This window comes from Schistocerca nitens, chromosome 11 (assembly GCF_023898315.1).
Source record: "Schistocerca nitens isolate TAMUIC-IGC-003100 chromosome 11, iqSchNite1.1, whole genome shotgun sequence".
Classification (NCBI taxonomy): Eukaryota; Metazoa; Arthropoda; class Insecta; order Orthoptera; family Acrididae; genus Schistocerca; species Schistocerca nitens.
Window position 1 is genome coordinate 29,869,035 of NC_064624.1, and position 23,672 is coordinate 29,892,706.

General features: G+C 40.5%; 1 protein-coding gene across 1 annotated transcript; it reads left to right on the plus strand.

Moving 5' to 3' along the window:
• The first annotated feature begins 353 nt into the window (after positions 1 to 353).
• On the plus strand, positions 354 to 22,476 carry LOC126212584 (ankyrin repeat domain-containing protein 2-like). Its single transcript, XM_049940014.1, has 2 exons — positions 354 to 469; positions 21,996 to 22,476. The coding sequence occupies exons 1-2, from the start codon at positions 354 to 356 to the stop codon at positions 22,474 to 22,476; spliced, it is 597 nt and encodes a 198-aa protein (XP_049795971.1).
• The last annotated feature ends 1,196 nt before the right edge of the window (positions 22,477 to 23,672 follow it).

The window sequence follows — 23,672 nt, forward strand, 5'->3', positions numbered from 1 at the left end:
GAGAGACACAGCTCGTGGCGCACAGATCGGTCCTGGCCACCAGGAGCCCCGCCTTCGCCGCCATGTTCCACCACGACACGCTGGAGGCCAGCAGCGGCCAGGCCACCATCGCAGACGTGGAGGGGCAAACGCTGAGGCAGCTGCTGGCCTACGTGTACACCCTCCAGGCCCCCCAACTGCCCAACATGGACCCCCAGCTCCTTGCAGCTGCTGATAAGTGCGGATTTTCGACCCTAAAGGCCGTGTGTGAACATCAGCTGATTGCACAGCTGGCCGTAGAGAGTGTGGCGGCCACAGCTGTCCTCGCCATCAGGCATTCGTGCACTGACCTAACTGTGGCTGTTGTCGCCTTCATGAAGGCCAACGTCCAGGTAATGGCCACACTGGGTTGGGCAGATGCAATGCTGAACCAGCCTCAACATTTTATTCAAGTGACTCGTCTTGTTGCTGCGCCACTTGCAGAAATTAGGTAAGCACAAGACAAGACACTCCTCTGCATTTTCCAGTTCTATCCTTACATGGGTCTGTACCATAACATTGACCAACGTCTACAGCAATTTGCTAATAGTTCACGACATTTTCATTGCTTTCTCATAACGGCTTCATCGAATCTCTAATCTGAACTGTTTTCATTAGGAGTTAAGTTAGCTAAAAGAAGTTTTGGAAAACTCGATATTTTCGTAGCTTCGTAGGTTGTATTAACCTCGAAGCAATCCATCCTTATATGTAGTCACTATTTCCGTTATACTACTTGTGTACAACACATTATTTGGGTTTTGGCATCATGCTTCTGAACAAAGATCACGTTGATAGTATACTCAGCAGGTGGCATTTTCGATTTGGGTGTGCTGCTCAGTATAGACATAGACAAAGAAATTTGTGTGTTTTTAAACTGTGCACGTGAGTGCTTGAACCATTCTCTGCATGATGTACAGGTCTTCACAAAAAATAATGGTTCTTCACAAAAAAAGTAATTGCTCACTGCCAGTACTTCGCTGGCAGTAAGCTAGCCACAAATAGTGTCACACTACATAAACACAAGCTGAAGGGGGGGATTAAGTACGTGTCTCTTTACCAGTACCAAGTAGCAGTACGCTGGAAAACGAGTCAGTCAAGGAGGGCAGCAACGTATTCATAGTTATCCATTTCTCACGTTGTCATGCTGTAAATGCTGACTTGCCACAACTTTTAGTTCTAGTAAATGATACTGCTTTGTCAACATTGGGTCCACATTTATGTCTCACAGTGCCCATTCAGCTGCCAAGATGACAACTAGAACTGACAGGTGAATCTCTGCACATATCATCAACCTATTACCTTGCCGTACACAGCTCATGGTCTAGGGGCTAGCGTTACTTTCTCTGGATCACGGGATCCTGGGTTCGATTTGCAGACGGATTGGGGATTTTCTCGCCCTGGTGACTGGGTGTTGTGTTGTCCTCATCAATTCATCATCATCTTCATTATTTGTGAGAGTGACTAGATTGGATTGTGGAAAAGAAAATAGACTGTGTAAAAATTGGGACTTTGTTCAGGTGCTAATGACCACACACTTGAGCACGCCACAAACCAAACATTATCATCATCATCATCATCGCCACCACCTTGCAGTTCCTACTTTCACAAGCATCCCACCAGATGCGGGTAGTAGTGGATAGCTTTGCATTAGTACACAGTTGAGGATATTAAAACTCAGTGACTGAGAAGCATAAACCACATACTTGGGAGTTCAATATGTCAGTGTAATCCAGAGCTGGAGTTCCTTTCAGACTGCCAAAGCACATATCTGCTACAGCGCAGGACAGCAGGAAAGTTTTCTGTGTCCCATAATTGTCTTTTATTTTCTTGGTATGTGTGTGCAGTATGCCAGGCATTTTGGAGGAAAAATTATTTTATTACCCCCAAGCAGTATGGGTATAGTCTGATATAACTTTTAAGGAACATCAAGTGAAACATACCACACTCCGCTGCTCGGATCCACAATACAACAAACCAGTCATCTCAACAACATGGCAGTTTAGAGTGGTCCTAGACAATGCCTTATCTTTCCTTCACATTTTCTTCTCGTCTCTGTCGATTAGTTACCCCAAATATTTGCTCTACTTTGGTGCAATGTCTTTTACAACACACACGAAATTTTGTGTAGGAATTAACAAAGTACACTATTGGCCATTAAAATTGTTACACCAATAAGAAACGCAGATGATAAACGGGTATTCATTGGAGAAATATATTATACTAGAACTGACAAGTGATTACATTTTCACGCAATTTCGGTGCATAGATCCTGAGAAATCAGTACCCAGAACAACCACCTCTGGCCGTAATAACAGCCTTGATACGACTGGGCATTGAGTCAAACAGAGCTTGGATGGTACAGCAGCATGACCTATCAGCTCGGAGACCATGGCTGCGGTTACCCTTGACAGTGCGTCACAGACAGGAGCGCCTGCGATGGTGTACTCGACGGCGAACCTGGGTGCACGAATGGCAACATGCAGCTTCAACACGATACCACAGTTCATCAAGAGTAGTGGCTGGCGTATTGTGAGGAACCAGTTGCTCGGCCACCATTAACCAGACGTTTTCAATTGGTGAGAGATCTGGAGAATGTGCTGGACAGGGCAGCAGTCGAACATTTTCTGTATCCAGAAAGGTCCGTACAGGACCTGCAACATGCGGTCTTGCATTATCCTGCTGAAATGTAGGGTTTCGCAGGAATCGAATGAAGGGTAGAGCCATGGGTCATAACACATTTGAAATGTAACATCCACTGTTCAAAGTGCCGTCAATGCGAACTAGAGGTGACTGAGACGAGTAACCAATGGTACCCCATACCATCACGCCGGGTGATCATCATCATCTTCATTATTTGCGAGAGTGACTAGATTGGATTGTGGAAAAGAAAATAGACTGTGTAAAAATTGGGACTTTGTTCAGGTGCTAATGACCACACACTTGAGCACGCCACAAACCAAACATTATCATCATCATCATCATCGCCACCACCTTGCAGTTCCTACTTTCACAAGCATCCCACCAGATGCGGGTAGTAGTGGATAGCTTTGCATTAGTACACAGTTGAGGATATTAAAACTCAGTGACTGAGAAGCATAAACCACATACTTGGGAGTTCAATATGTCAGTGTAATCCAGAGCTGGAGTTCCTTTCAGACTGCCAAAGCACATATCTGCTACAGCGCAGGACAGCAGGAAAGTTTTCTGTGTCCCATAATTGTCTTTTATTTTCTTGGTATGTGTGTGCAGTATGCCAGGCATTTTGGAGGAAAAATTATTTTATTACCCCCAAGCAGTATGGGTATAGTCTGATATAACTTTTAAGGAACATCAAGTGAAACATACCACACTCCGCTGCTCGGATCCACAATACAACAAACCAGTCATCTCAACAACATGGCAGTTTAGAGTGGTCCTAGACAATGCCTTATCTTTCCTTCACATTTTCTTCTCGTCTCTGTCGATTAGTTACCCCAAATATTTGCTCTACTTTGATGCAATGTCTTTTACAACACACACGAAATTTTGTGTAGGAATTAACAAAGTACACTATTGGCCATTAAAATTGTTACACCAATAAGAAACGCAGATGATAAACGGGTATTCATTGGAGAAATATATTATACTAGAACTGACAAGTGATTACATTTTCACGCAGTTTCGGTGCATAGATCCTGAGAAATCAGTACCCAGAACAACCACCTCTGGCCGTAATAACAGCCTTGATACGACTGGGCATTGAGTCAAACAGAGCTTGGATGGTACAGCAGCATGGCCTATCAGCTCGGAGACCATGGCTGCGGTTACCCTTGACAGTGCGTCACAGACAGGAGCGCCTGCGATGGTGTACTCGACGGCGAACCTGGGTGCACGAATGGCAACATGCAGCTTCAACACGATACCACAGTTCATCAAGAGTAGTGGCTGGCGTATTGTGAGGAACCAGTTGCTCGGCCACCATTAACCAGACGTTTTCAATTGGTGAGAGATCTGGAGAATGTGCTGGACAGGGCAGCAGTCGAACATTTTCTGTATCCAGAAAGGTCCGTACAGGACCTGCAACATGCGGTCTTGCATTATCCTGCTGAAATGTAGGGTTTCGCAGGAATCGAATGAAGGGTAGAGCCATGGGTCATAACACATTTGAAATGTAACATCCACTGTTCAAAGTGCCGTCAATGCGAACTAGAGGTGACTGAGACGAGTAACCAATGGCACCCCATACCATCACGCCGGGTGATCATCATCATCTTCATTATTTGCGAGAGTGACTAGATTGGATTGTGGAAAAGAAAATAGACTGTGTAAAAATTGGGACTTTGTTCAGGTGCTAATGACCACACACTTGAGCACGCCACAAACCAAACATTATCATCATCATCATCATCGCCACCACCTTGCAGTTCCTACTTTCACAAGCATCCCACCAGATGCGGGTAGTAGTGGATAGCTTTGCATTAGTACACAGTTGAGGATATTAAAACTCAGTGACTCAGAAGCATAAACCACATACTTGGGAGTTCAATATGTCAGTGTAATCCAGTATGGCGATGACGAATGCACGCTTCCAATGTGCGTTCACGGCGATGTCGCCAAACACGGATGCGACCATCATGATGCTGTAAACAGAACCTGGATTCAACCGAAAAAATGACTTTTTGCTATTCGTGCACCTAGGTTCGTCATTGCGTACACCATCGCAGGCGCTCCTGTCTGTGATGCAGCGTCAAGGGTAACCGCAGCTATGGTCTCCGAGCTGATAGTCCGGTCTGCTGCAAACGTCGTCGAACTGTTCGTGCAGATGGTTGTTGTCTTGCAAACGTCCCCATCTGTTGACTCAGGGATCGAGATGGCTGCACGATCCATTACAGCCATGCAGATAAGATGCCTGTCATCTCGACTGCTACTGAAACGAGGCCGTTGGGATCCAGCACATCGTTCTGTATTACCCTCCTGAACCGACCGATTCCATTGGATCTCGACCAACGCGAGCAGCAATGTCGCGATACGATAAACCGCAATGGCGATAGGCTACAATCCGACCTTTATCAAAGTCGGAAATGTGATGGTACGCATTTCTCCTCCTTACACGAGGCATCACAACAACGTTTCACCATGCAACGCCGGTCCACTGCTGTTTGTGTATGAGAAATCGGTTGGAAACTTTCCTCATGTCAGCACGTTGTAGGTGTCACCACCGGCGCCAACCTTATGTGAATGCTCTGAAAAGCTAATCACTTGCATCTTCTTCCTGTCGGTTAAATTTCGCGTCTGTAGCACGTCATCTTCGTGGTGTACCAATTTTAGTGGCCAGTAGTGTAGATAAAATCTTGGAGGAGCAAGCATCGTATCCCTACCCTCCTGTCTTGTTTGATATTCTCTATGGTGTTAATAGATCCTGTCCATTGAATACCAAAAGTTTCCTTCTACTTTGGCAAAGCAGGTGATCTTCAATATCCAACATGCTGGAGCTACTGATACATTTATGGGGATGGCAGTATTGATTAGACATATCCATACCCGTCTCCTTTCTTATAAGCTGTATCACAGGTATGTATGCCACACGCAAGTTTAGTTCCTATGTTTTTCAAGTATTTTTAAGCATATGTCTGCAGTACACAACGGTGTGTTTCAAGCAATGTAAACGTTATCTTTGAGATGATATTGTTTACACTGCCAAAGCCGATTTTTCTTTTAAGTGTAGCCATTGTTTTAAACTCCTCAAGCAACTTTGTTCGTTCAGCGTAATGTGAAATGAAAATTAATGTGTGAAAATGAAACACATTACCAGTGAAGTGTTTTCGAGAATATCTGACTCTGAAACATTCCACGTAAATTTACTTTTACCTGCTTTACTCAAAAGTAAATTCCGGAAATACTCTTGATAACTTTTATAATCTACTTAATGAAATTCCTGGTCACAATTTTCTTCAGTCTCTTAGACTTCACAACATATTGCTTGGTGTCTGCCCATCTGATTGTGGTGAAGTCAATTTGTTATATAACTTCCCATTCAGATCTGTATGGCCATGACAAGCTTGACATTGTTTCTGTAGTAAGCTGATAACCCACTTTACCAGATTGTATTGCCATCTCTCTCTCTCTCTCTCTCTCTCTCTTTCTCACACACATACACACGCACACACACATTAGTTATTTATCACGCAGCTCCAAATCTCCTAACTGGCAAAAGTAGCAACCAGCTGACTTTAACTACTTCCTTTGTGAAGTCACGATTTCATGACTCTTCACGGAAATACATGTTGTCCTTTGCGTTATGGAGCCTCTTTATCGTTACTTTCACTAACATTTACTACCCCATCGCAGATCCGGCAAGTGAGAATAGCCTAATAAACTGAAATTTTTAATTACGCTGCAGTGGTCACCTCAGATCAGATGTCGGGCATTAAGACATTTATATTCACCCTATTTGCAAGTGGCTCGCAAAATCGGATTTTGCAAACCGATTTCCCAATATCGCTTCTGGTTGGTCATGTGAAAACTTCAAATCGATTCTCGAAATTCGCTTCTACTCGTCAGTTTTCCAATTCCGCAGTCGATTTTCGCTCCCATGGAAACGCATTCGGTTTTTAAACGTGCTTTCGCTGTCAGGTTTAGTCACGTTTTTTAACATTTTCGGTTAATATGGAAGGTTAATATGGCTCTTTGCACAGTGGAAAATATGTAGCAGTATTAGACTGAAGCTGTTTACACTTCGTCTAATTGAAGAGAAGTAGCGATTGCGATGATTAAATCAGAAACAGTAAGAGCCGTTTTCCAGGCGCCATATTTAACAGGGCTAACATATCCGCTTCAGGCATTAACATGTAAACATGACAGCAGAAAACGGTTCCCCAAATTCGGTTTCCATCATTCGTGTGATGCGTTGTAGTGACTGTTTCTCTGTAGCTATCTTACACACGCACACACACACACACACACACACACACACACACACACACACACACACACACGTCGATTCGTCATTGCTGTTGGATTGTGCCTCACATTGACCTCTTGAGTAAAAGTGATTGTTTGCCCATGTGCATCAATTCCGTTTATTGTACAGCATTTACATTTCTGTGATAATGTTTTAATGTCAGTTAAATTTCCCACTGGATTGACTCCATTCTGTCATGAGTCGTCATCTTTCTGCACTGCTACTTCCTCTGAAGCACCTTCCCAGCTAAGTTCAAAACTTGCTGTCGAGTTCATTTTCGGTGTCTCTTATAGCCCATTCCCTGGCACGTGAGCTACAAACACTTTGAACACTGTCTGATGATCATAGTGTTACGGTAATAACAGGTAAGTACAATTAAAGGTCTGAGACAGCCTGTTTGGTGTCCTTCTAGTTTCTGTGTGATGTATCCCGCTGAAAAATTCTTCTGCCAGTCCAGATTTATTATGGGCCATTATATTTATCTTTTATTTGTGCTTACTTTTGAACAATTTGTTTTTTGGGGTGATAAGCTCCAGCTGTACGGAGAAGTAATCTAGAAATTCGTAGTGGTCTGTACCGCCTATGCAATTAATTGAAGGCAGTTTGTTTATTGTCATATGCTTTTCGCTTCTTTTATTTGGGAAGCATCATCAGTGGCATGTAATACATATTTCCTTTTATAGTCGCAATAAACGTATTGTGTGGTAGATATAATATGCTGCTCTATTAAATTTTGTCATGCTTTTCTCTTGCTTTTTAGATTAGAATGAACTACTGTAGCACAAATTCCGTAATGTGAACTTATCGTTCAGTGTTACTTACGATTTCCAGCGCTGTTGACTGATATGTGTGGTCGTGGAGATGTATTAGTTAGTTTCCATACCTCAGCTGGCCGATTTATAGCGTACTTTCACCCATATTTGTCACATAGCATATATCACTTGCACCTTCCATTTTGTGATCAATATGTGTGTTTTTTCAGTGTGTAGTGTTGCCAACTGCCGTTGTGTGTTTGTCTGTCTTTTGTGTGTGTTGTGTTGCGATTTGATATTTTTCATTTTTTGCTTGTGTGTGTGTGTGTGTGTGTATGTCCTGTGTATAATCGTGTAATTCTTTTTTGAGGGGGTGATTTTTTGGGTTGTTCATTAGAAAATCATTTATGTTAACTGACAAACTATTCTTGTTCAGAGTGTGTGTTCAACTATCCCTGTAAACACTCCCTCAGCAGTGCTGCCTGTACTGTGGAGACCCCTATACACCCCCACCCCCTATGTGAATACACTCACCCATGCAGTACCTCTCTCTATGCAGTGCGCTGGCCACCACAGGGGGTGGCCCCATCCCTGGCAGTCACCATCAACCTCTCAGTGACCACAGCCGGACTCCTACCACAGCTACACCACCCACAGCTCCCAACCACGCACCCCCAGCTGATGATGCAGCTGTCTCTCGCATGCAAAGAGTTGCAGCACTGTTTAAACACTTTTTGCACATGTGCTACCACATTCCGCGGTGTTGACTAAGTGTTACTTGAAAAAAAAATTGAATCCCTGGTTTTTTAGTTTACGAATGAAACAAAAGTTACAGACCTCGGAAAAAATATATTCTTTTATTGTATTTGAGTGGGGATACCATGAAATCATCATTTGAGTAGGTATGCATCAGAGAGATGGTTTCTCTGGCTTCACAGTGAACATTATGTTCTGTTCAGAATTATTGAAATGCTCTTATGTGATAAATGTGGCATAGGAAGCATATCCATTTCAAACGATTCTTCGTTCATTGGTGTGCAGTTTCTGCTTTCAATGATGCTTATTTATCTTACAACTTATTTCCAAAGAAAATGTCTGTGGAAGCATGGTTTTGTTGAATTACGATTCAACAAAACCTAGATCTCAAGCAAATGAGTAATTGTGGATGTAAGTGCATACAGTTTCTCAGAAAGAAATGATGAACAAAGAGTAAGTGGGAACAGGAGTAGGAGGAACAAAAAGTAAATATTCGACACAGGATTGAGGGTATGGCTTGTTTTGAATGTGTGTTCGAATATACTTTGAATTTTCTCTAACTGACATTTATGAACATTTATATATACAGTGACCATTGAAAATTTGTGTTAAATTTGTGCCCAGATATCCTGATTATCAGAGGCAGTCTATCTGACCACACCCCGAGCTCTGACTCAATCTTTGTCATAGACGCCCCACCACTGATTTCCATACACTAGTATCAGAGTTTCTGCCATGGGGTATGTGTGAATAGCAACAATGGGTAGAGGAGTTAGTGGGAAACCTTGGTTCATCTTAGTACAATGTGTTTGAGAATCTCTAATGGTAGTGTTTGGATATCACAGGCGAAAACATCAGCCACAACGAAAGTTGGAGAGAAGTGCAGGTGTTCTCATGTTGCCTAAACGTTAATGCACCTGCATGCAATAATCAGAAAATCTGGCCAGTCTTGTTGTGGGTGTGATTGAGTGGAGATGCATGTGGTGCTGTGTGCCTTGCCAACTCCAAGCAGGTGACAGAGTTTCGCAGGTGTTTTGAGTACAGTTCTCTGTTCATCATGGAGCAGTTTTTGTGAAATTCCAACCTAAAGTACATTTTTTAAATCAATTACCAATGGTAGTAGTCACAGATAGTTTGCTTTACGAGAAAAAATATCGCTATCTGAGAGTGGATTGGTAGTTTTGCAGTATGACTGCATTGCCTACGCAGTTCACTTTAAAGTTAAGGACCGTGCATTTTGTATCAGAATCTTACTCATACAGACCTGTACTACCAACGGTGAGCTTATTTAACATCTTTTAAATTAGTCAGTGCAGAATGCAACGAGATATTGTTAACTATTGAAAGGCGAAACATAGGACCAAAACGATCATTTTAAAAAGTTGATAATGTGGTATATCATAGACCATCCACACACCTTGATGCTTGATTACGTCTATGTCAGTGATAGCATCATCCAGCAGGTTAAAAGCTCATTATACAAAGCCAGAATCGTGCAACAGTTCTTTCAAGAGGACGATAGGGAACCAAATTTCATGTCTTGGCGACCAAAATCGACTTGCCTGTACCTAGTGGAACACACATAGGATGCTATTGGGTGCCAACTCCATGCCAACGAACAACCGGCCCAATATGTATGGGAATTGATCTGTGCATAGTCCCAAAACCTACCAAGGACTTGTAGAATTCATGCCACGCACAATCGTTGCTGTATTTCATAAAAAGGTAGACTGATGTGCTATTTAGCAGCTGATTATAATGTTTTGGCTAGTGTGTGTGTGTGTGTGTGTGTGTGTGTGTGTGTGTGTGTGTGTGTGTGTGTGTGTGTGTTTTTTTAGCAGCGCTATTTGACAAAAGCTCTTGACCAAATGATGTGAACAGCATGTGTAGTAACAGAGAAACCACAGTTCTAAACCTGTAGACATTTATAGCTATGATACACAAAATACAAAATACAAAATCAATACACACAGCAGCATATAGTTTGGCAAAAGGAAACAACGCAATATTATTCCCCATGCCTCTACAGATAACACAGAGTATAACACAATTTCTTGAGGTATAAACAACTGAACGCCATAATAATCAAGACAATGTGACTAATTTTTGCAAGCAAGGCAAGCACGTGTGATAAACAATAACACTGATGACAAAATATTGGTTCTACACAATAAACAATAAAGTAAAAGCCCATGACTCCAGCAGAACAGTTAACTAGTTAGAAATGACAGAATGTAAAGCCAGATGCAGTAAGCAACTACGAAACACATTTTTATGCATTTCCGCACACTACATGTAAATCCATAGAAAACTATCCTCACCACAGCAGCAAAGAGACTGTAGACTGGTATAATCTTACTGTAGGACAGACCGTCTGGAAACGATACTATTGCTACAAACATTTGTGATCGCCAGCTCTGAAGGAACAATTTAACTTTATTCGTTCAGAAGTCATTTGACAGTCACTGAAATGAATTTACTTTACTATAGTTAATATTCAGTGCTCTACCTGGAATCAAGGTGGATGTAAGCTTACGTAGCACAATAGCTTCCGTCATTAAAATTTGAAGTTACATATTAATGAAAATTTAATATTGAAAATTAAATGAAGAAATCTCAAAACCTGAAGCACTAAGTGAATTAGCAATGCGAAAGCCAGTATTATAAGCACTCAAATAAAATTAAAACTGTATTTTCCACCTAAATACACTTGTGACAATCTTGCACTGTCGTAATTCTGAGGTTGTTTTATATGATCTTTTGATCGTTTAGATTTACTCAGAATTATTTAAACACAGTGACAGGGAAATTAGAATTCAATTTCTGAATTTAGGATAATTACTTTAAGAGATACTTTTAAAAAATTGGTTGTGTTCAGTAATTAGCTATGAAGTTTATGACCGTAATGTTAAATGTTGAAAAACAGTGAGGGAGAGAGAGAGAGAGAGAGGGGGTGATACATACGTGCGTACGATGAATCCCTTCCCCCGAAAATTTCTCTCCTTCGTATTTCCTCTGTGTTACCATAGGCGACGAGTCAGTGATCTCATTTGTACTAAGGTTGCCGCACACGCGAGGTCCTATTCGCTTCCATCACCCTGAGTGGAATGCGTTAAGTTCTAACAAATGTTCGCCAAAATGCAGTATTCTACAGTACTTGTCCCCTGCGCAGAAAACTGCACGTAGGTCGTGAGTCCGTAATCTTGAGGCTGTATTAAACTCTTAGCGAAATTGATATTATGTGAATAACTAAATTTTAAGGTATTTTTGTTTATATGGGACGCCACTCGCTTTTTATAAGTAGAACACCACAAACTGCACAATTACATTCCATTTTAAGAGTCATAAATAATTTCCGTTCTTCAACAAAATAATGAGCTACGTATTTCCATAATTACTATCACACTGTTCTCAGCTATATGTCTAAATGACCAGAAATTGCTGACCAAGTCTTAACTCTGACCTTACAGCCTAACCACTTCGCCCGCCAACCAAGCTAGGTGCGATCCGAAGATTACCAAAGGGCTTCGTTTCCTTTTCGTTTAGCAGTTGTTTATTATTCTGCTGGTTATTAATGCTTGTGAAATAATGGAATGATAGCACGCTACTGAGAGATGCTTTAATTTGAAATGCAAATAAATATGCTCTTTAGTTTGTCTCATTTTAATAACGGAAGATGATCATTTTAGGCGCGCAACTTCCAAACGCAACAGCCAATCGCGGAGAAGGACCACAGTTTAGGCGGTCTTTCTCATGATACCATAACCGAATAAATCATCTGTCACTGGTATCTCACACCACATTACGTCACCTTGCCACTTGTGCCTTCTCAACTGCTCTAAGAAGACCTTCTTGCACCTGTACATGACGGCTCTACGGCCAGAAATATTACAACACTTCTGGTTACTTAGGTTCACTAAATATTCTTGCCTTGTTTATCGTGGCTGTTGCGGTCCTGTGTGGTTGACGTTCACTGACTGATAATTGGTTAGGACCTTCATGTCTCCAGTAAGATGGAATCAATTTGTTACTACCACCTTGCATGCAGTAGCCATTTTCCTTGAAGTTGCGTTGGCTCCATATTCCATCTTAGATTATGTTGGATGTGCTTGCTTTCCAGAAACTGAATTTCTGAAGACGACTTTACGAGACGAACGCTGCTGCCATTACAGCTTTCTCTTTATCATGCACAGTTTGACCACTCCGGAAATTTTGACATCGCCAGACATGGCACAGGTAACTAGCTAACCAGGTTACTGTGCTTCAGGACTTTCTGAGCCACTTAACGTGAAAGTCATGCACACAACCACAGGCTTTATTTCATTATCGAAAGTAACATACATTTTCAAATAACCTACGAATATTACGGTCGTTATAATTGTAGAAATCATTCATTATTATGCTTTTGCTTTCCTTAAACAATATCTGTTACTCCATTCACTTTCACACGACAGTTAACATACTTTAAAAAACGTCAATGTGTCCCCCTTTTTGTTGAAATATCATGTAAGTATTACTTCAAGGAAATATTTCTTCAGATAACGTAACTCTAATTGAATCATTAGCTACTTTTAATAACATCACATTTTCCAACAGGATGACATACTTACGAATGCCGTAATAAATAAAAGTCTTACTGACTAATAACTTTTTGAGTTTAGTATATGTTTTTATTACAACACTCTGTCATATATCATATATGTCATTTATCGTTTACTTACTGAAAAATCCAATTTTCAGTTTGAAAACCTATAGACTAAATTACTATGTGCTTCTGCTCTATACTTATTTCTAAACCCAAATCATTCATAATATTGACAGATTTTCTAAAATGGCAGAGGGCAAAGGGTCTAAGAGCATCCCTTGCTCACACTTTCATTTGCTTTGAGCTTTCACTTATAGTGACTTTTGTAATAATTTTCTCAGTCTCTTTCACAACAATTTTTCACTGTTTTCCAAGTCCTTCATCACGACCCACATTATTTCTTTTATTTTTTTCAAGGCCCTTTTTCTAAAGCACTGCCACTTTTGGTACATTTTATATCTTTTCAAACTTGAAAAACTCAAATGCATGCAAGAAATAATCTAGTTTTTATGGTTTAGCACATATTAAACATCCATTTATTTTAGACTATATTTTATGCCTGTTAATTATTATTTTGACCTCTATGTGTGTATTTTCTCAACTCTACTATATTCCTTGTACCAAATGTCTTCATCAGTGTTAGAAATTCCAAAACGCAAGCATCAGTATGAGGAATATTTGCAATTTTCTTAAGTCCACTGGAAATAAATTTGAATTTTCTTACTTCACGATTAATTTCACTCGCTTTCTCTTGAGTCTTAACAAGATCCAAATGTTCTGTTTTGAACTTTGGATGTTTCAGATTTTCATCTTGCCCACAAATCTTATCTTCAGTTCCTTCTGTCATCTTGATCTGAAGTCGCTGTTTCTTCTCATTTAGAGTAATTTCCTTACGAGGGGGAAAGTCTAAACTAGTCATCACTACTGCACTCAGCTGCATCGTTCCCTAGATATAACTGTTTTATTTTCCTTTGCTCGACGTGCTGCTAGAAATTCTTCAGTTCATCGATAAATTTCTTTGTCATCTTCATCCTCTTCTAACAAGTTCCTCTTAGAATCTTACATGTAATCTTCCTCTTCATCCAGCGTTGATAGTGTATCTCCCTGATTTTCGGTGATTTCAGGAAAAATACTGTCAGAGTCACGAGCTTTTATTTCATTGGGCACACATCCTATAATGTTAGTATTATCTTCATGACGGATGACTTTCCGCCCACACTGAATAAACACCAAAACCAAACCAGAATGAGTTTTGATTACAATTGTATGGGGATAAGGTTCATTTTTCTCTTTGACAGTTACCTTCTTTTGATAGTCTTCTCTACATATTGGTTCTCATTTAGAGAATGGGATTATCTCATCAAAATCTATTTGCACAATTTCACATGAATTGGTGTGCAAGGCTTCTTCTTTTCCTCCCTTTCTACTATTGGGGTAGACTCTTATGGGTCACTATCTGTCCTATTTTGTTCAACTTTCGCAATTTCTAACCTGTCATACGTTTGACAAAGTTCCCAAAACCACGCACCACGCAACATCAGCTGAGACGGCTTCTAAATAGCACTTTATTGTTGCCTTCCACAGAAATATGCCCTTTCTTCGGTACTTCCAGACAATGTTCTTCATAATCCATTGTCTTTATTTCTTGTCCTGTAACACTATGCCCTACTCTATTTGATCTTTTTCAGTTTCACCTACCTCCACACCAATCAAGTCTTCTCTTACTCTGTATGTCGGTACCTCAGTGTCATACTGCCGTGGTTGTGAAACGTGTTTCCAACAAGATCATGCTCTACGTTTCTGATGCTATCTTCAAGCTGACAGTACTTTTGCAGTCATTCTTTCTTTGGTCAATTTCTTTTTTCTGCACACAATAGACCCGAAATCTGAAAAGAGGTTAATTCTCCTCATATCTGAGCCCCCAACAATTTTTGAAGTTACCTCTATCAGGATTACGAAAACTTCCATAACCATGTCCTCTCATCATAGTTATTTGGTGCCCATTGGAGCTTCCTATTTCAGGTAGATTATGATTCCTGAAAGTTCTTTGGTCGCTCATTTTATGTCACCGATCCTCATATTCAATTTTCTCTGAGAAATTGTCAACTGTATCATGATTGCTGCTGATGTAACATTTCAAATCATCAGCCAGTTTCTTGCATAACTCCCACAATATCTCAGATTCTAAAGGCCTATCCTTGAAATACTTTAGTCTTTTATATCAGGTCTCACAGTAGGCCTTCATAGTATTATGTCCAAGAATGTCTGACATTTTTGCGACGACATTTTTGCACAGACCAAAATTCCTCTAAAATTTTCTGTTGAAACGCCAAGAACGTCATATGAGACATGTCTAAGTTCAACCCCCATGTCTTTGCACTACCAGTCATACCATCAAATGCTAAATTAATCTTTTCCTCACCTTTCATGTCTTTTGGTACCACTCGTTAGCAATACCTTATGAAATCCGCCAGATGCCAACCTCCCTGTTTGGTCTGAGGATTGTTTTTCTACTCTTTGCTCAAAAGCTCTGTTTTTTGCACAAACAAACGAGTACTATTCACTTCATTTCAAAATTATATGTGATATGACTCTGTTTCACTACAAGTTCATGACCAGTGAAGACGTGACTGTAAACGCTCCAGACAGCCGTAAGATAACAACATTACTGTCATTCACTATGCAGCTCGACAAACTGTATTGATGGCCTTGACTGCCATTTCTTTTCATAGCGGGACTCATTTGGTTGGCATCCGTGACACCCTTACAGCATAGCGTTATTGTTTCTTCTGCTTGTCTTCGTGCTTGTCAAGTCCTACCTTGGCCAGGAAGGTCATCACGTCTCTCTTCAACTGAGATCGTTTGGATCATTGTGGGCAGGGCCCTCCAATCAGCTTGGGCGTTCGACGATCTAACGCGCCAGTCGAACAGAATTAGGTACACTATCCCTCAGCAATACATCAAACAACTTCATGAATCCATCAATCAATGGCATGCCGAATAACTGCTTACATAAGAACCAGAGGTGGACCAACACATTACTGAATTGCTCAGTCTGTGGAGCTCTTTCTCTTGAATCAATCATCAAATTTTTCTGAAATAGTAATAATTTGTTTGAGTGTACATGTGCTTCAGACCTACAGATTTCCATCCCATTCGGATAATTTCTCTGTTGTGTGTCTCTTTTTTTCTTAGAGTGTACATCCAAACGACAGTACCGAAAAGTAACTATAAAAGAAATCCTAGCTCATACAATTAGATATGCCTACTAATTACCTATACATGAAGTACTTTAACATGAACAGGATATATGGTTTCAGCTAATTGGGAGCATGCTCATAAATGATGTCTGTAGTGATGGCCATGAAATGAGAATTTCTGATAAGTTCAAAATGATAATTTTCATGATTACATATGTTATCGGTAAAATAAATTATTTAACAGCAGTCCTCCGTCACATTTTCTAACAGAACACAGGCAGCAGAATGTTAGCTTAGTATGATCTGACAACATCCTCAAGGCTGTGTTTAGTAACGCAACGGTACACCACATATAAGTACCACTGGGATTCTCGAAGTCACAGATACCGGATCTCTAGCCATGGCAGTAAACATTGTGGATCACAAGAAAATACTATAGAGCAACAGTTCTGTACCCAAATATCTCTACACTGCGCTGGAGCCCCATGGCAAAGACATACCAATCAACGTAGGCTAGATAAATCAGAAACTAGGTTTTATTCCATTGATTTGCATGGAAACTAGCTATTAACAAGAAAGGCTGACCACAATGATAAAAGTTGGCTGGTTGAATGTAATTAATGACATGATCTTCATGAGAGAGAAATTGTACAGGAATCTATGAAGTCCACGTCAGCAATGCCCATAATGACATTTAACATACTGCTGCTTAAACTGAGTGAGGAAAAGAGCAACTGACATCCAAATCGAAATGAGTCTCATTCTTCAAGCGAATTAGACTGATTACGTTTAAGTTGAATCATTATTTTAAGGAAAAGAAAGGTTGAAAACACACATTCTTCATGATTAAAGAACTTTTATTTATAATTCAAAGTGAAAGATTTAAAGTAACTGTTTAGGTAAATTCTCATACTAAATAAGAAATTATAGTTCTTGTGCTGATCTGATACAGATTTTACATTGTCTTTACACATCCATTACTTTGCAGGTTCAGCATATCTGACTGGTCTCCACTAATACCATATCATTTCAATGCATCTTCATTGTTAATAATGTTTGCTTTATTCATATCTTTTCATTGCGTTTAATTCAGTTCAATTTCATTATTGTTTGTATGAGACACAATTTCTCAAATTGTCTTCGTAATAATGGAACGATATTTTCACATTAGCTTTATCTTGCTGCTGGCTATTATCGAATCAAATATTTTTCTAAAGTTTTACACGAGTGGAAAGAAAAAAATATAATTTTATGTAAAACAATTGTTTTCAGAGTCATAAAGTTAAAAAACTGGAAGTATAATAATTGTTCTTTCCTGTTTCCACTTCAGCATTACACAGCCCTCTCTACCACCCACAGTCCTTTCACTTAACTCCTTTTCCACTGGCACATCATTCCATTCCACTGTTCTCTGTTTAACCTCCCAACTGCACTTAGCTGCCTTACCCTCTCTCCACCACATCCCATTATCCCCTCAAAAGCAGCACTTTACCACCCCCACACCCCTACCTTGATATCCACCTACCGGCCTCAGCCTCCTCCTCGCCGCCACCACACAGACTGCTTCTTTCTTCATGTGTTGTTGCTCAGGGCCTGGCCTTGGCAGCCAGAGACAGCGGTCATATATGTGTAAGTTATGTTTTTTCCACAACAGATTTACAGTATCGAGTTCCCCCACTCTTAACAGCCAGTTACCCAGACGTGCAGATGGATCCATATGAATGCCACCGCAATTCACAACATAGGCTTCTGATACCTCGGCCTTCCTGAGCATATGCTGGTCTGGGGCAAGGGTGGGGGGCCTTATTGCATTGCAAGCGATTCTGAGACACCAAATGCTAATTAAGGGGATAGACCAAAAAAATACACAATGATAATGTGAGCACATGATAGACTAAATGACTTGTACAATGTCATGGATGAAAATCTGTTTGCAGCTGATTATCAGTACAGTGGAACTAGCCATGGAAACTATTGCATGTGTCTACATGTGAACAACGTTTCTTGTTCTATATGAGTGCGCAATTTCACAGTTCAGAGTGTGACTCAGACTTACAGGATTAGTACATGACTTTCACCTCTGTCAGTGCTTTATGTACTTTAAAACCAAGTATTGTTAACGTTTGTATTCCAAGCTGTTGCCAGATGTACAGTTGTTCAAAATATGCATTATCTAGCTCACCATTCTAAAGAAAGACCAAGATAAGACTCACATTATTCTCTGAATATGAAATGCGTTTTAGTAAATGAACTGTATGAACTACTAATCCATTAGTTTATTTTTATGGACTCATTTCCAGTAGAAAAAGTGACATCAATATCTGCATGAGCACATAATATTTATAGAAAGAGAAACTGAGTGTTTGCTTGCTGGTTATTTGATGTGTCAGTGTAACATCTCCCTTGACAGTATAAACAAAGGGTTTTTCTTCTTAAATGCTCTTGGTGTGTAAGGAATTTGCTGCATCTTACTCCTCATGACATGTAGCACACATTTTGTGGGAGTGGATTACAGGTATTGTCTGTTAGGAATGTTATCGTTAGGTTGCTGGGTGATACTGGAAAGTTGCCATTTCTCAGTACTTACATCAGTGGCATGCAGTCTGCCATGTATTCAGTAAGCCCAGAATGGCTTACAGTAATACGTCTAACAGTACTGTACACAAGTATATGAAATAATAATTTACTGTTTAAAAAGTTTTTCTGGTATGTCAGACACATAGGAAGCATAAGAATCCAGTTAAAAGGTCCTGTGTGTGTGTGTGTGTGTGTGTGTGTGTGTGTGTGTGTGTGTATGTGTGTGTGTGCACACTCGCATGTGCACACTCTTGCACTGGTGTGACCTTGTATGTATGACTGAGTTATTTACTAATGCATATAAAAACCATATATGTTTGGGTGTGAGTGGGGTTGATGGGGAGGCAGATTGTGTGAAGTAGTAATTTTCTCTATTAGGACAGTCACGAATAACTGGGCTGAAATTTTTCGCTTTCATGTGAGGAAATTTTCTTTACATACCTTCATATGTTCATGTTAGAAGGGATTACCATGCACAGAGAGATATTGATAGGTGTATCAAGTGAATGTTTCAGTGGAGTCAAGTACTGGATAACTATAGCTTCTTGAGGTCTAAGCTACCCACTGTCTGAAATGAGTTATGGAGAATATGACAACTGAATTATTTGACCTGCCAGGTTAGTCAAGGGCACTAATGCACTGCTTGGGTAGGCGCACTGACCCCGGATGAAATCCGCCTGGCGGATTAACGACGAGGGCTGGTGTGCAAGCCAGCCTGGATGTGATTTTAGGCGGTTTTCCACATCCCAATAGGTGAATACTGGGCTGGTCCACATGTCCCGCCTCAGTTACACGACTCACAGACATATGCAGAATGTTCGCAATATTCCATGGCTTACACTAGATGCAGACATCTGAGGTACACTAATTCCATCCCAGGGGGTAAGAGTAGGCGACAGGAAGGGCATATGGCCATCCTCTGACACTACCATGGCCAAATCCATAGTAACAAGGCCGATCCCGAATTGAAGTGGCACAAAGGCCCAAAGCAAATGATGATGATAACTGTATTATTTATATGAGAGGAAATGGACAGTGGATGGAGACTTTAATGAGGAAATACTGCCTTGTGTTTAGACACTATAAACTGACTTTCAGATTGTTCCCTATCATAGGGGGGAGGTTTTCACCCTGCTATATGGATATGTATTTAGAACAGCTCACAATTTCGCTTCTATGATAGTTTCCTTCATTTGGTCTCTGTATTTATACTAAAGTATAAGAATCTTGATGGTTTGTGTAGGTGAAAGGGTACAGTACCGCTCGACATTGAAAAGAGGTACAACATTCTTCGTTATTCTTGTCAGAACAACATATTTTTTAATAATAACTCAATTTCACTTAATACACCGAAGCTGGATACCAGTGTAAGAAAGAAGGACCATTTATTTATTTAATTGATCACATGTGCACTCCCACAAAGTAAATCCCTACATCCAATTTGGTGAGATCTGTGAAATGAATCAATATATGGTCGTCTGCTAACCACAGGTAGTGAATGTGTAATATATAATCATCTTTGAGACGGTCCTTTGGTCACCTTTGTTGGAAACAAAGAGATGAAATTTACCTGAGCTTTGAGCGCCTGAAATGTGGCTGACCAATACAGTAGCCTGGTGCTCCCCCACGTCGGCGGAGGTGCGAGATAACCTGAAGAACGGCCATCTTTCAGCACTCTGGCACTGGATCTTGTGTTGGTAAGACCTGTCTTAGGTGTACTCCATAAAGACAAAAGAGTGGAGGGAATGGTATGCATGTGAAATACTTCAGAGTAGTTTGGAATAATTATTTCACTATTTCAGGAACTTTTGGGGGGAGAATTAAATGACAGGCAGGTAATATTAAGGGGAACGTAGTAATCTTCGTAAGTGACCAACGGTCACAATGAAACCACGTGTAGCAATAAGTTGAAATACTTGCGAATGCTAGTACTAAGTTGAAATACCTCCGAGTGCTAAAGTTAAGCTGAATTACTGGTGTGTGTACTGTAAGTTGGAAATATTTAAGAAATGGCGTGTGCAGGACTTGAAATTAGAGACGAGCACTTCTACGTGGTGAGTACTGTGTGAGTCTCAATCAGTGTATGAGACAAACGATAAAGGTATCAGTTGATGACTCGCGTGTGGGACGAATATGATCTTAATATTACTTTGCGTGTTATGTTTCTGTCTGACGCTAGATTCAAACTCTAATACTCTGAGAGAAAAGCAAGGTGAGTCAGGCGTCTATCCAGCAACGCCACTTGGCTTGCATTGCACAGGAAGACGTGCATATATCGTCCAGAGTTCGTAGTGGGAAAGAAAAGTTACGAAGTGGGGCAGTGTCGTGTGAAACTGGGATGAATACTAATTGAAGTGGGAAAGCTGAAAGTGAAGTGATTCTAACGCTGTGACTATTCTTTGTGATGTATTCTATGTTGTCAGTGTGATGTATTTCATGTAATTTAAGTATGTGTGGTTTGCATGGGAGAGTAGCAAGATAGGTTCAGAGGCAATGGGTTATGCATGTTCCTTTTTGTACCGCTCGGTCTGGAGTAAATTCTCGTCATGATGGGTGTGAGAGTCGAAGTGTGAGATATAGCAGAAGATCCATCATCCTATCCAGAAAGTGCACTGTAGCGTTAGATAATTACGAGACCATAAGAATCACCAATGTAAATCCATGCCCACTGGTCGGAGTTTCTCATGTGTAATTGTTGTATAAAATGTAATGGTGTGTTTAGGTTATCTTTAAATCATAATAGAATTTATCGGAATAAAAATGATAGTGAAAAGAAAAAGATTTGTGGCCTTGTTCTTCGAATAGTGTTTAGTCATGATACCCAGAATTTATAATGTGTGCGCCATTCATATTCAGTGCGATGGCCACGTGTTGATCAAAGCCGTTGGGTGCATATATCGTCCAGAGTTCGTAGTGGGAAAGAAAAGTTACGAAGTGGGGCAGTGTCGTGTAAATTACTAATAGTCAGATGTGCGTTATCCGTTTCCGTTGCGCAATATTCATCAGGAGATAATTTGTAGCTTAATTGTGGGTACAAGAGCTCATGATCAGTCATTGATGTTACTCGATAAATAAGAACAAATCCACTCGCTTGGCAGACCACTCATCTTGCAGGCCTGACTGCTTGATGCCACAGTATGAGCAAGGCATGTGGGTGCCTCTCACAGGAGCCTTCCTGGAGACGAGAAAAACAAAAGGTTGTTCCTGGCAGCTGAGGAGGGGGCACTGCAGGAGATGCAGGTACTGCTTGCAGTAGGGGCAGACGCTGGAGCGAAGGACACAGTGCGCATCAGTGGCCTGCACAGGGCAGCAAGGGAGGGACACATAGAGCCAGTGAGGTGTCTAGTGGATGCTCGAGCAGTAGTTGATTCTAGGACCAACTTACAGAATACACCTCTGTACTTGGCACCATGGAAAGGGCATGTAGCTGTGGTCCGGCCACTGGCGGCATTGTCTGCTGACCCCAATGCCAGGAATCAGTGGGGGATGACACCACTGCACAGGGCAGCACTCGATGGCTATGTGGAGGCGACAGCAGCACTGCTGGCTGTGGGAGCCAGCCCAGAGGCCAGGGATGACAGTGGTGCCACTCCTCGTCATCTCGCCAGGAAAGAGAACCACCAGGATATCGTAGAGTTGTTAACTTGAAGCTTTCACTCCAAATACTATATGTGGAATGCAACACGTAAAGCTCCACTACTTAATTTGCCATTATTTTTAAAACATAGAATACAAAAAAATAATCCTGTCATTAAACACTTATACATATAATTGCACTAGTAGCACCTCAGCAAATGCAACAATGGGAGACACCTGTAAACTAATCTATGTAACTGTGCCTTGGAGGAAACAGCATGAAAATTTTTTCTTGAGCAACATTTACAACACTTAACAACAAAACTGAAAATACTCAACAATAAACACCAGTTCTGTGTCACACTCTCGAGTTTTTACCAGTATATTAAATGTTCAAACCACTTACGGTAATGCAGCCAAGTGTCGTCTTTGACAACTGCTGATACTTCAACATGCAAATACACAATCATTTTCAAGTCACACACGGCAAAATATTAGTAGTTGTCAAATATCCCACACGATTGCATCTCCTTCAGTTGTTAGCAGACCTCTACATTATTTGACTATGGAGAAATACTTGACAGGAGCATATATGATTCTTTGTTAGGCTAGTGTACACTACACCATAGCAACACTACTATCATGTAAGCTGTATGCTCAACTAAGCCACTACATATTTTGCGAACGAAATATGTAAGTGCACTATTTCATGTGTCTTGTCTGGTGTAGGCAGTAATTCATTATGAAACTGTACATTCAACAAATCAGTGACCCTGGCTATCGGACTAAGTATGAAACAAATCGAAGTGCAGGTTCTGATTATGTTGCCAATTATTACAAAGACTAGCATTCATTACTAAAATTTCACACCAGACAAGACTGAAAACAGCAATTAGTTCAATAATTAAATACCAATGAGAAATATTTAGTTAAGTTTATCCCTGATTCGAATTGAAAATTGCTGTTTCCTAAATATATGATTGATTATGATAACACCAAGGAGATTTATATGGTCTGCTCGAATGAAAGCAGGAAACGCATAATGTGATATTTATTTCAGCACAAGATTACATCACAACTTTCTTCATGAATACCAGAACAAGAGAAAATACTTTTCAAACACTTTATGGTATTGTATCTTGCATGATTCAGTCTGCTACAAAGAGTCAACATAAAAAACATTCTATGACTCTTCAGTGTAGGTGGTAAAGATTGTTATTATGGCAGACAGCGTGTCAATGTAGTGAAATGTAAGTATTGTATTTATA

What these genes read in the sequence shown, in the direction of transcription:
- LOC126212584 (XM_049940014.1), top strand. Translation starts at nt 354, where the DNA reads ATGAAGGCCAACGTCCAGGTAATGGCCACACTGGGTTGGGCAGATGCA. An exon ending in GCGCCACTTGCAGAAATTAG is followed by an intron (nt 470 to 21,995) that starts GTAAGCACAAGA and finishes TGCCTCTCACAG; the next exon opens with GAGCCTTCCTGGAGACGAGA.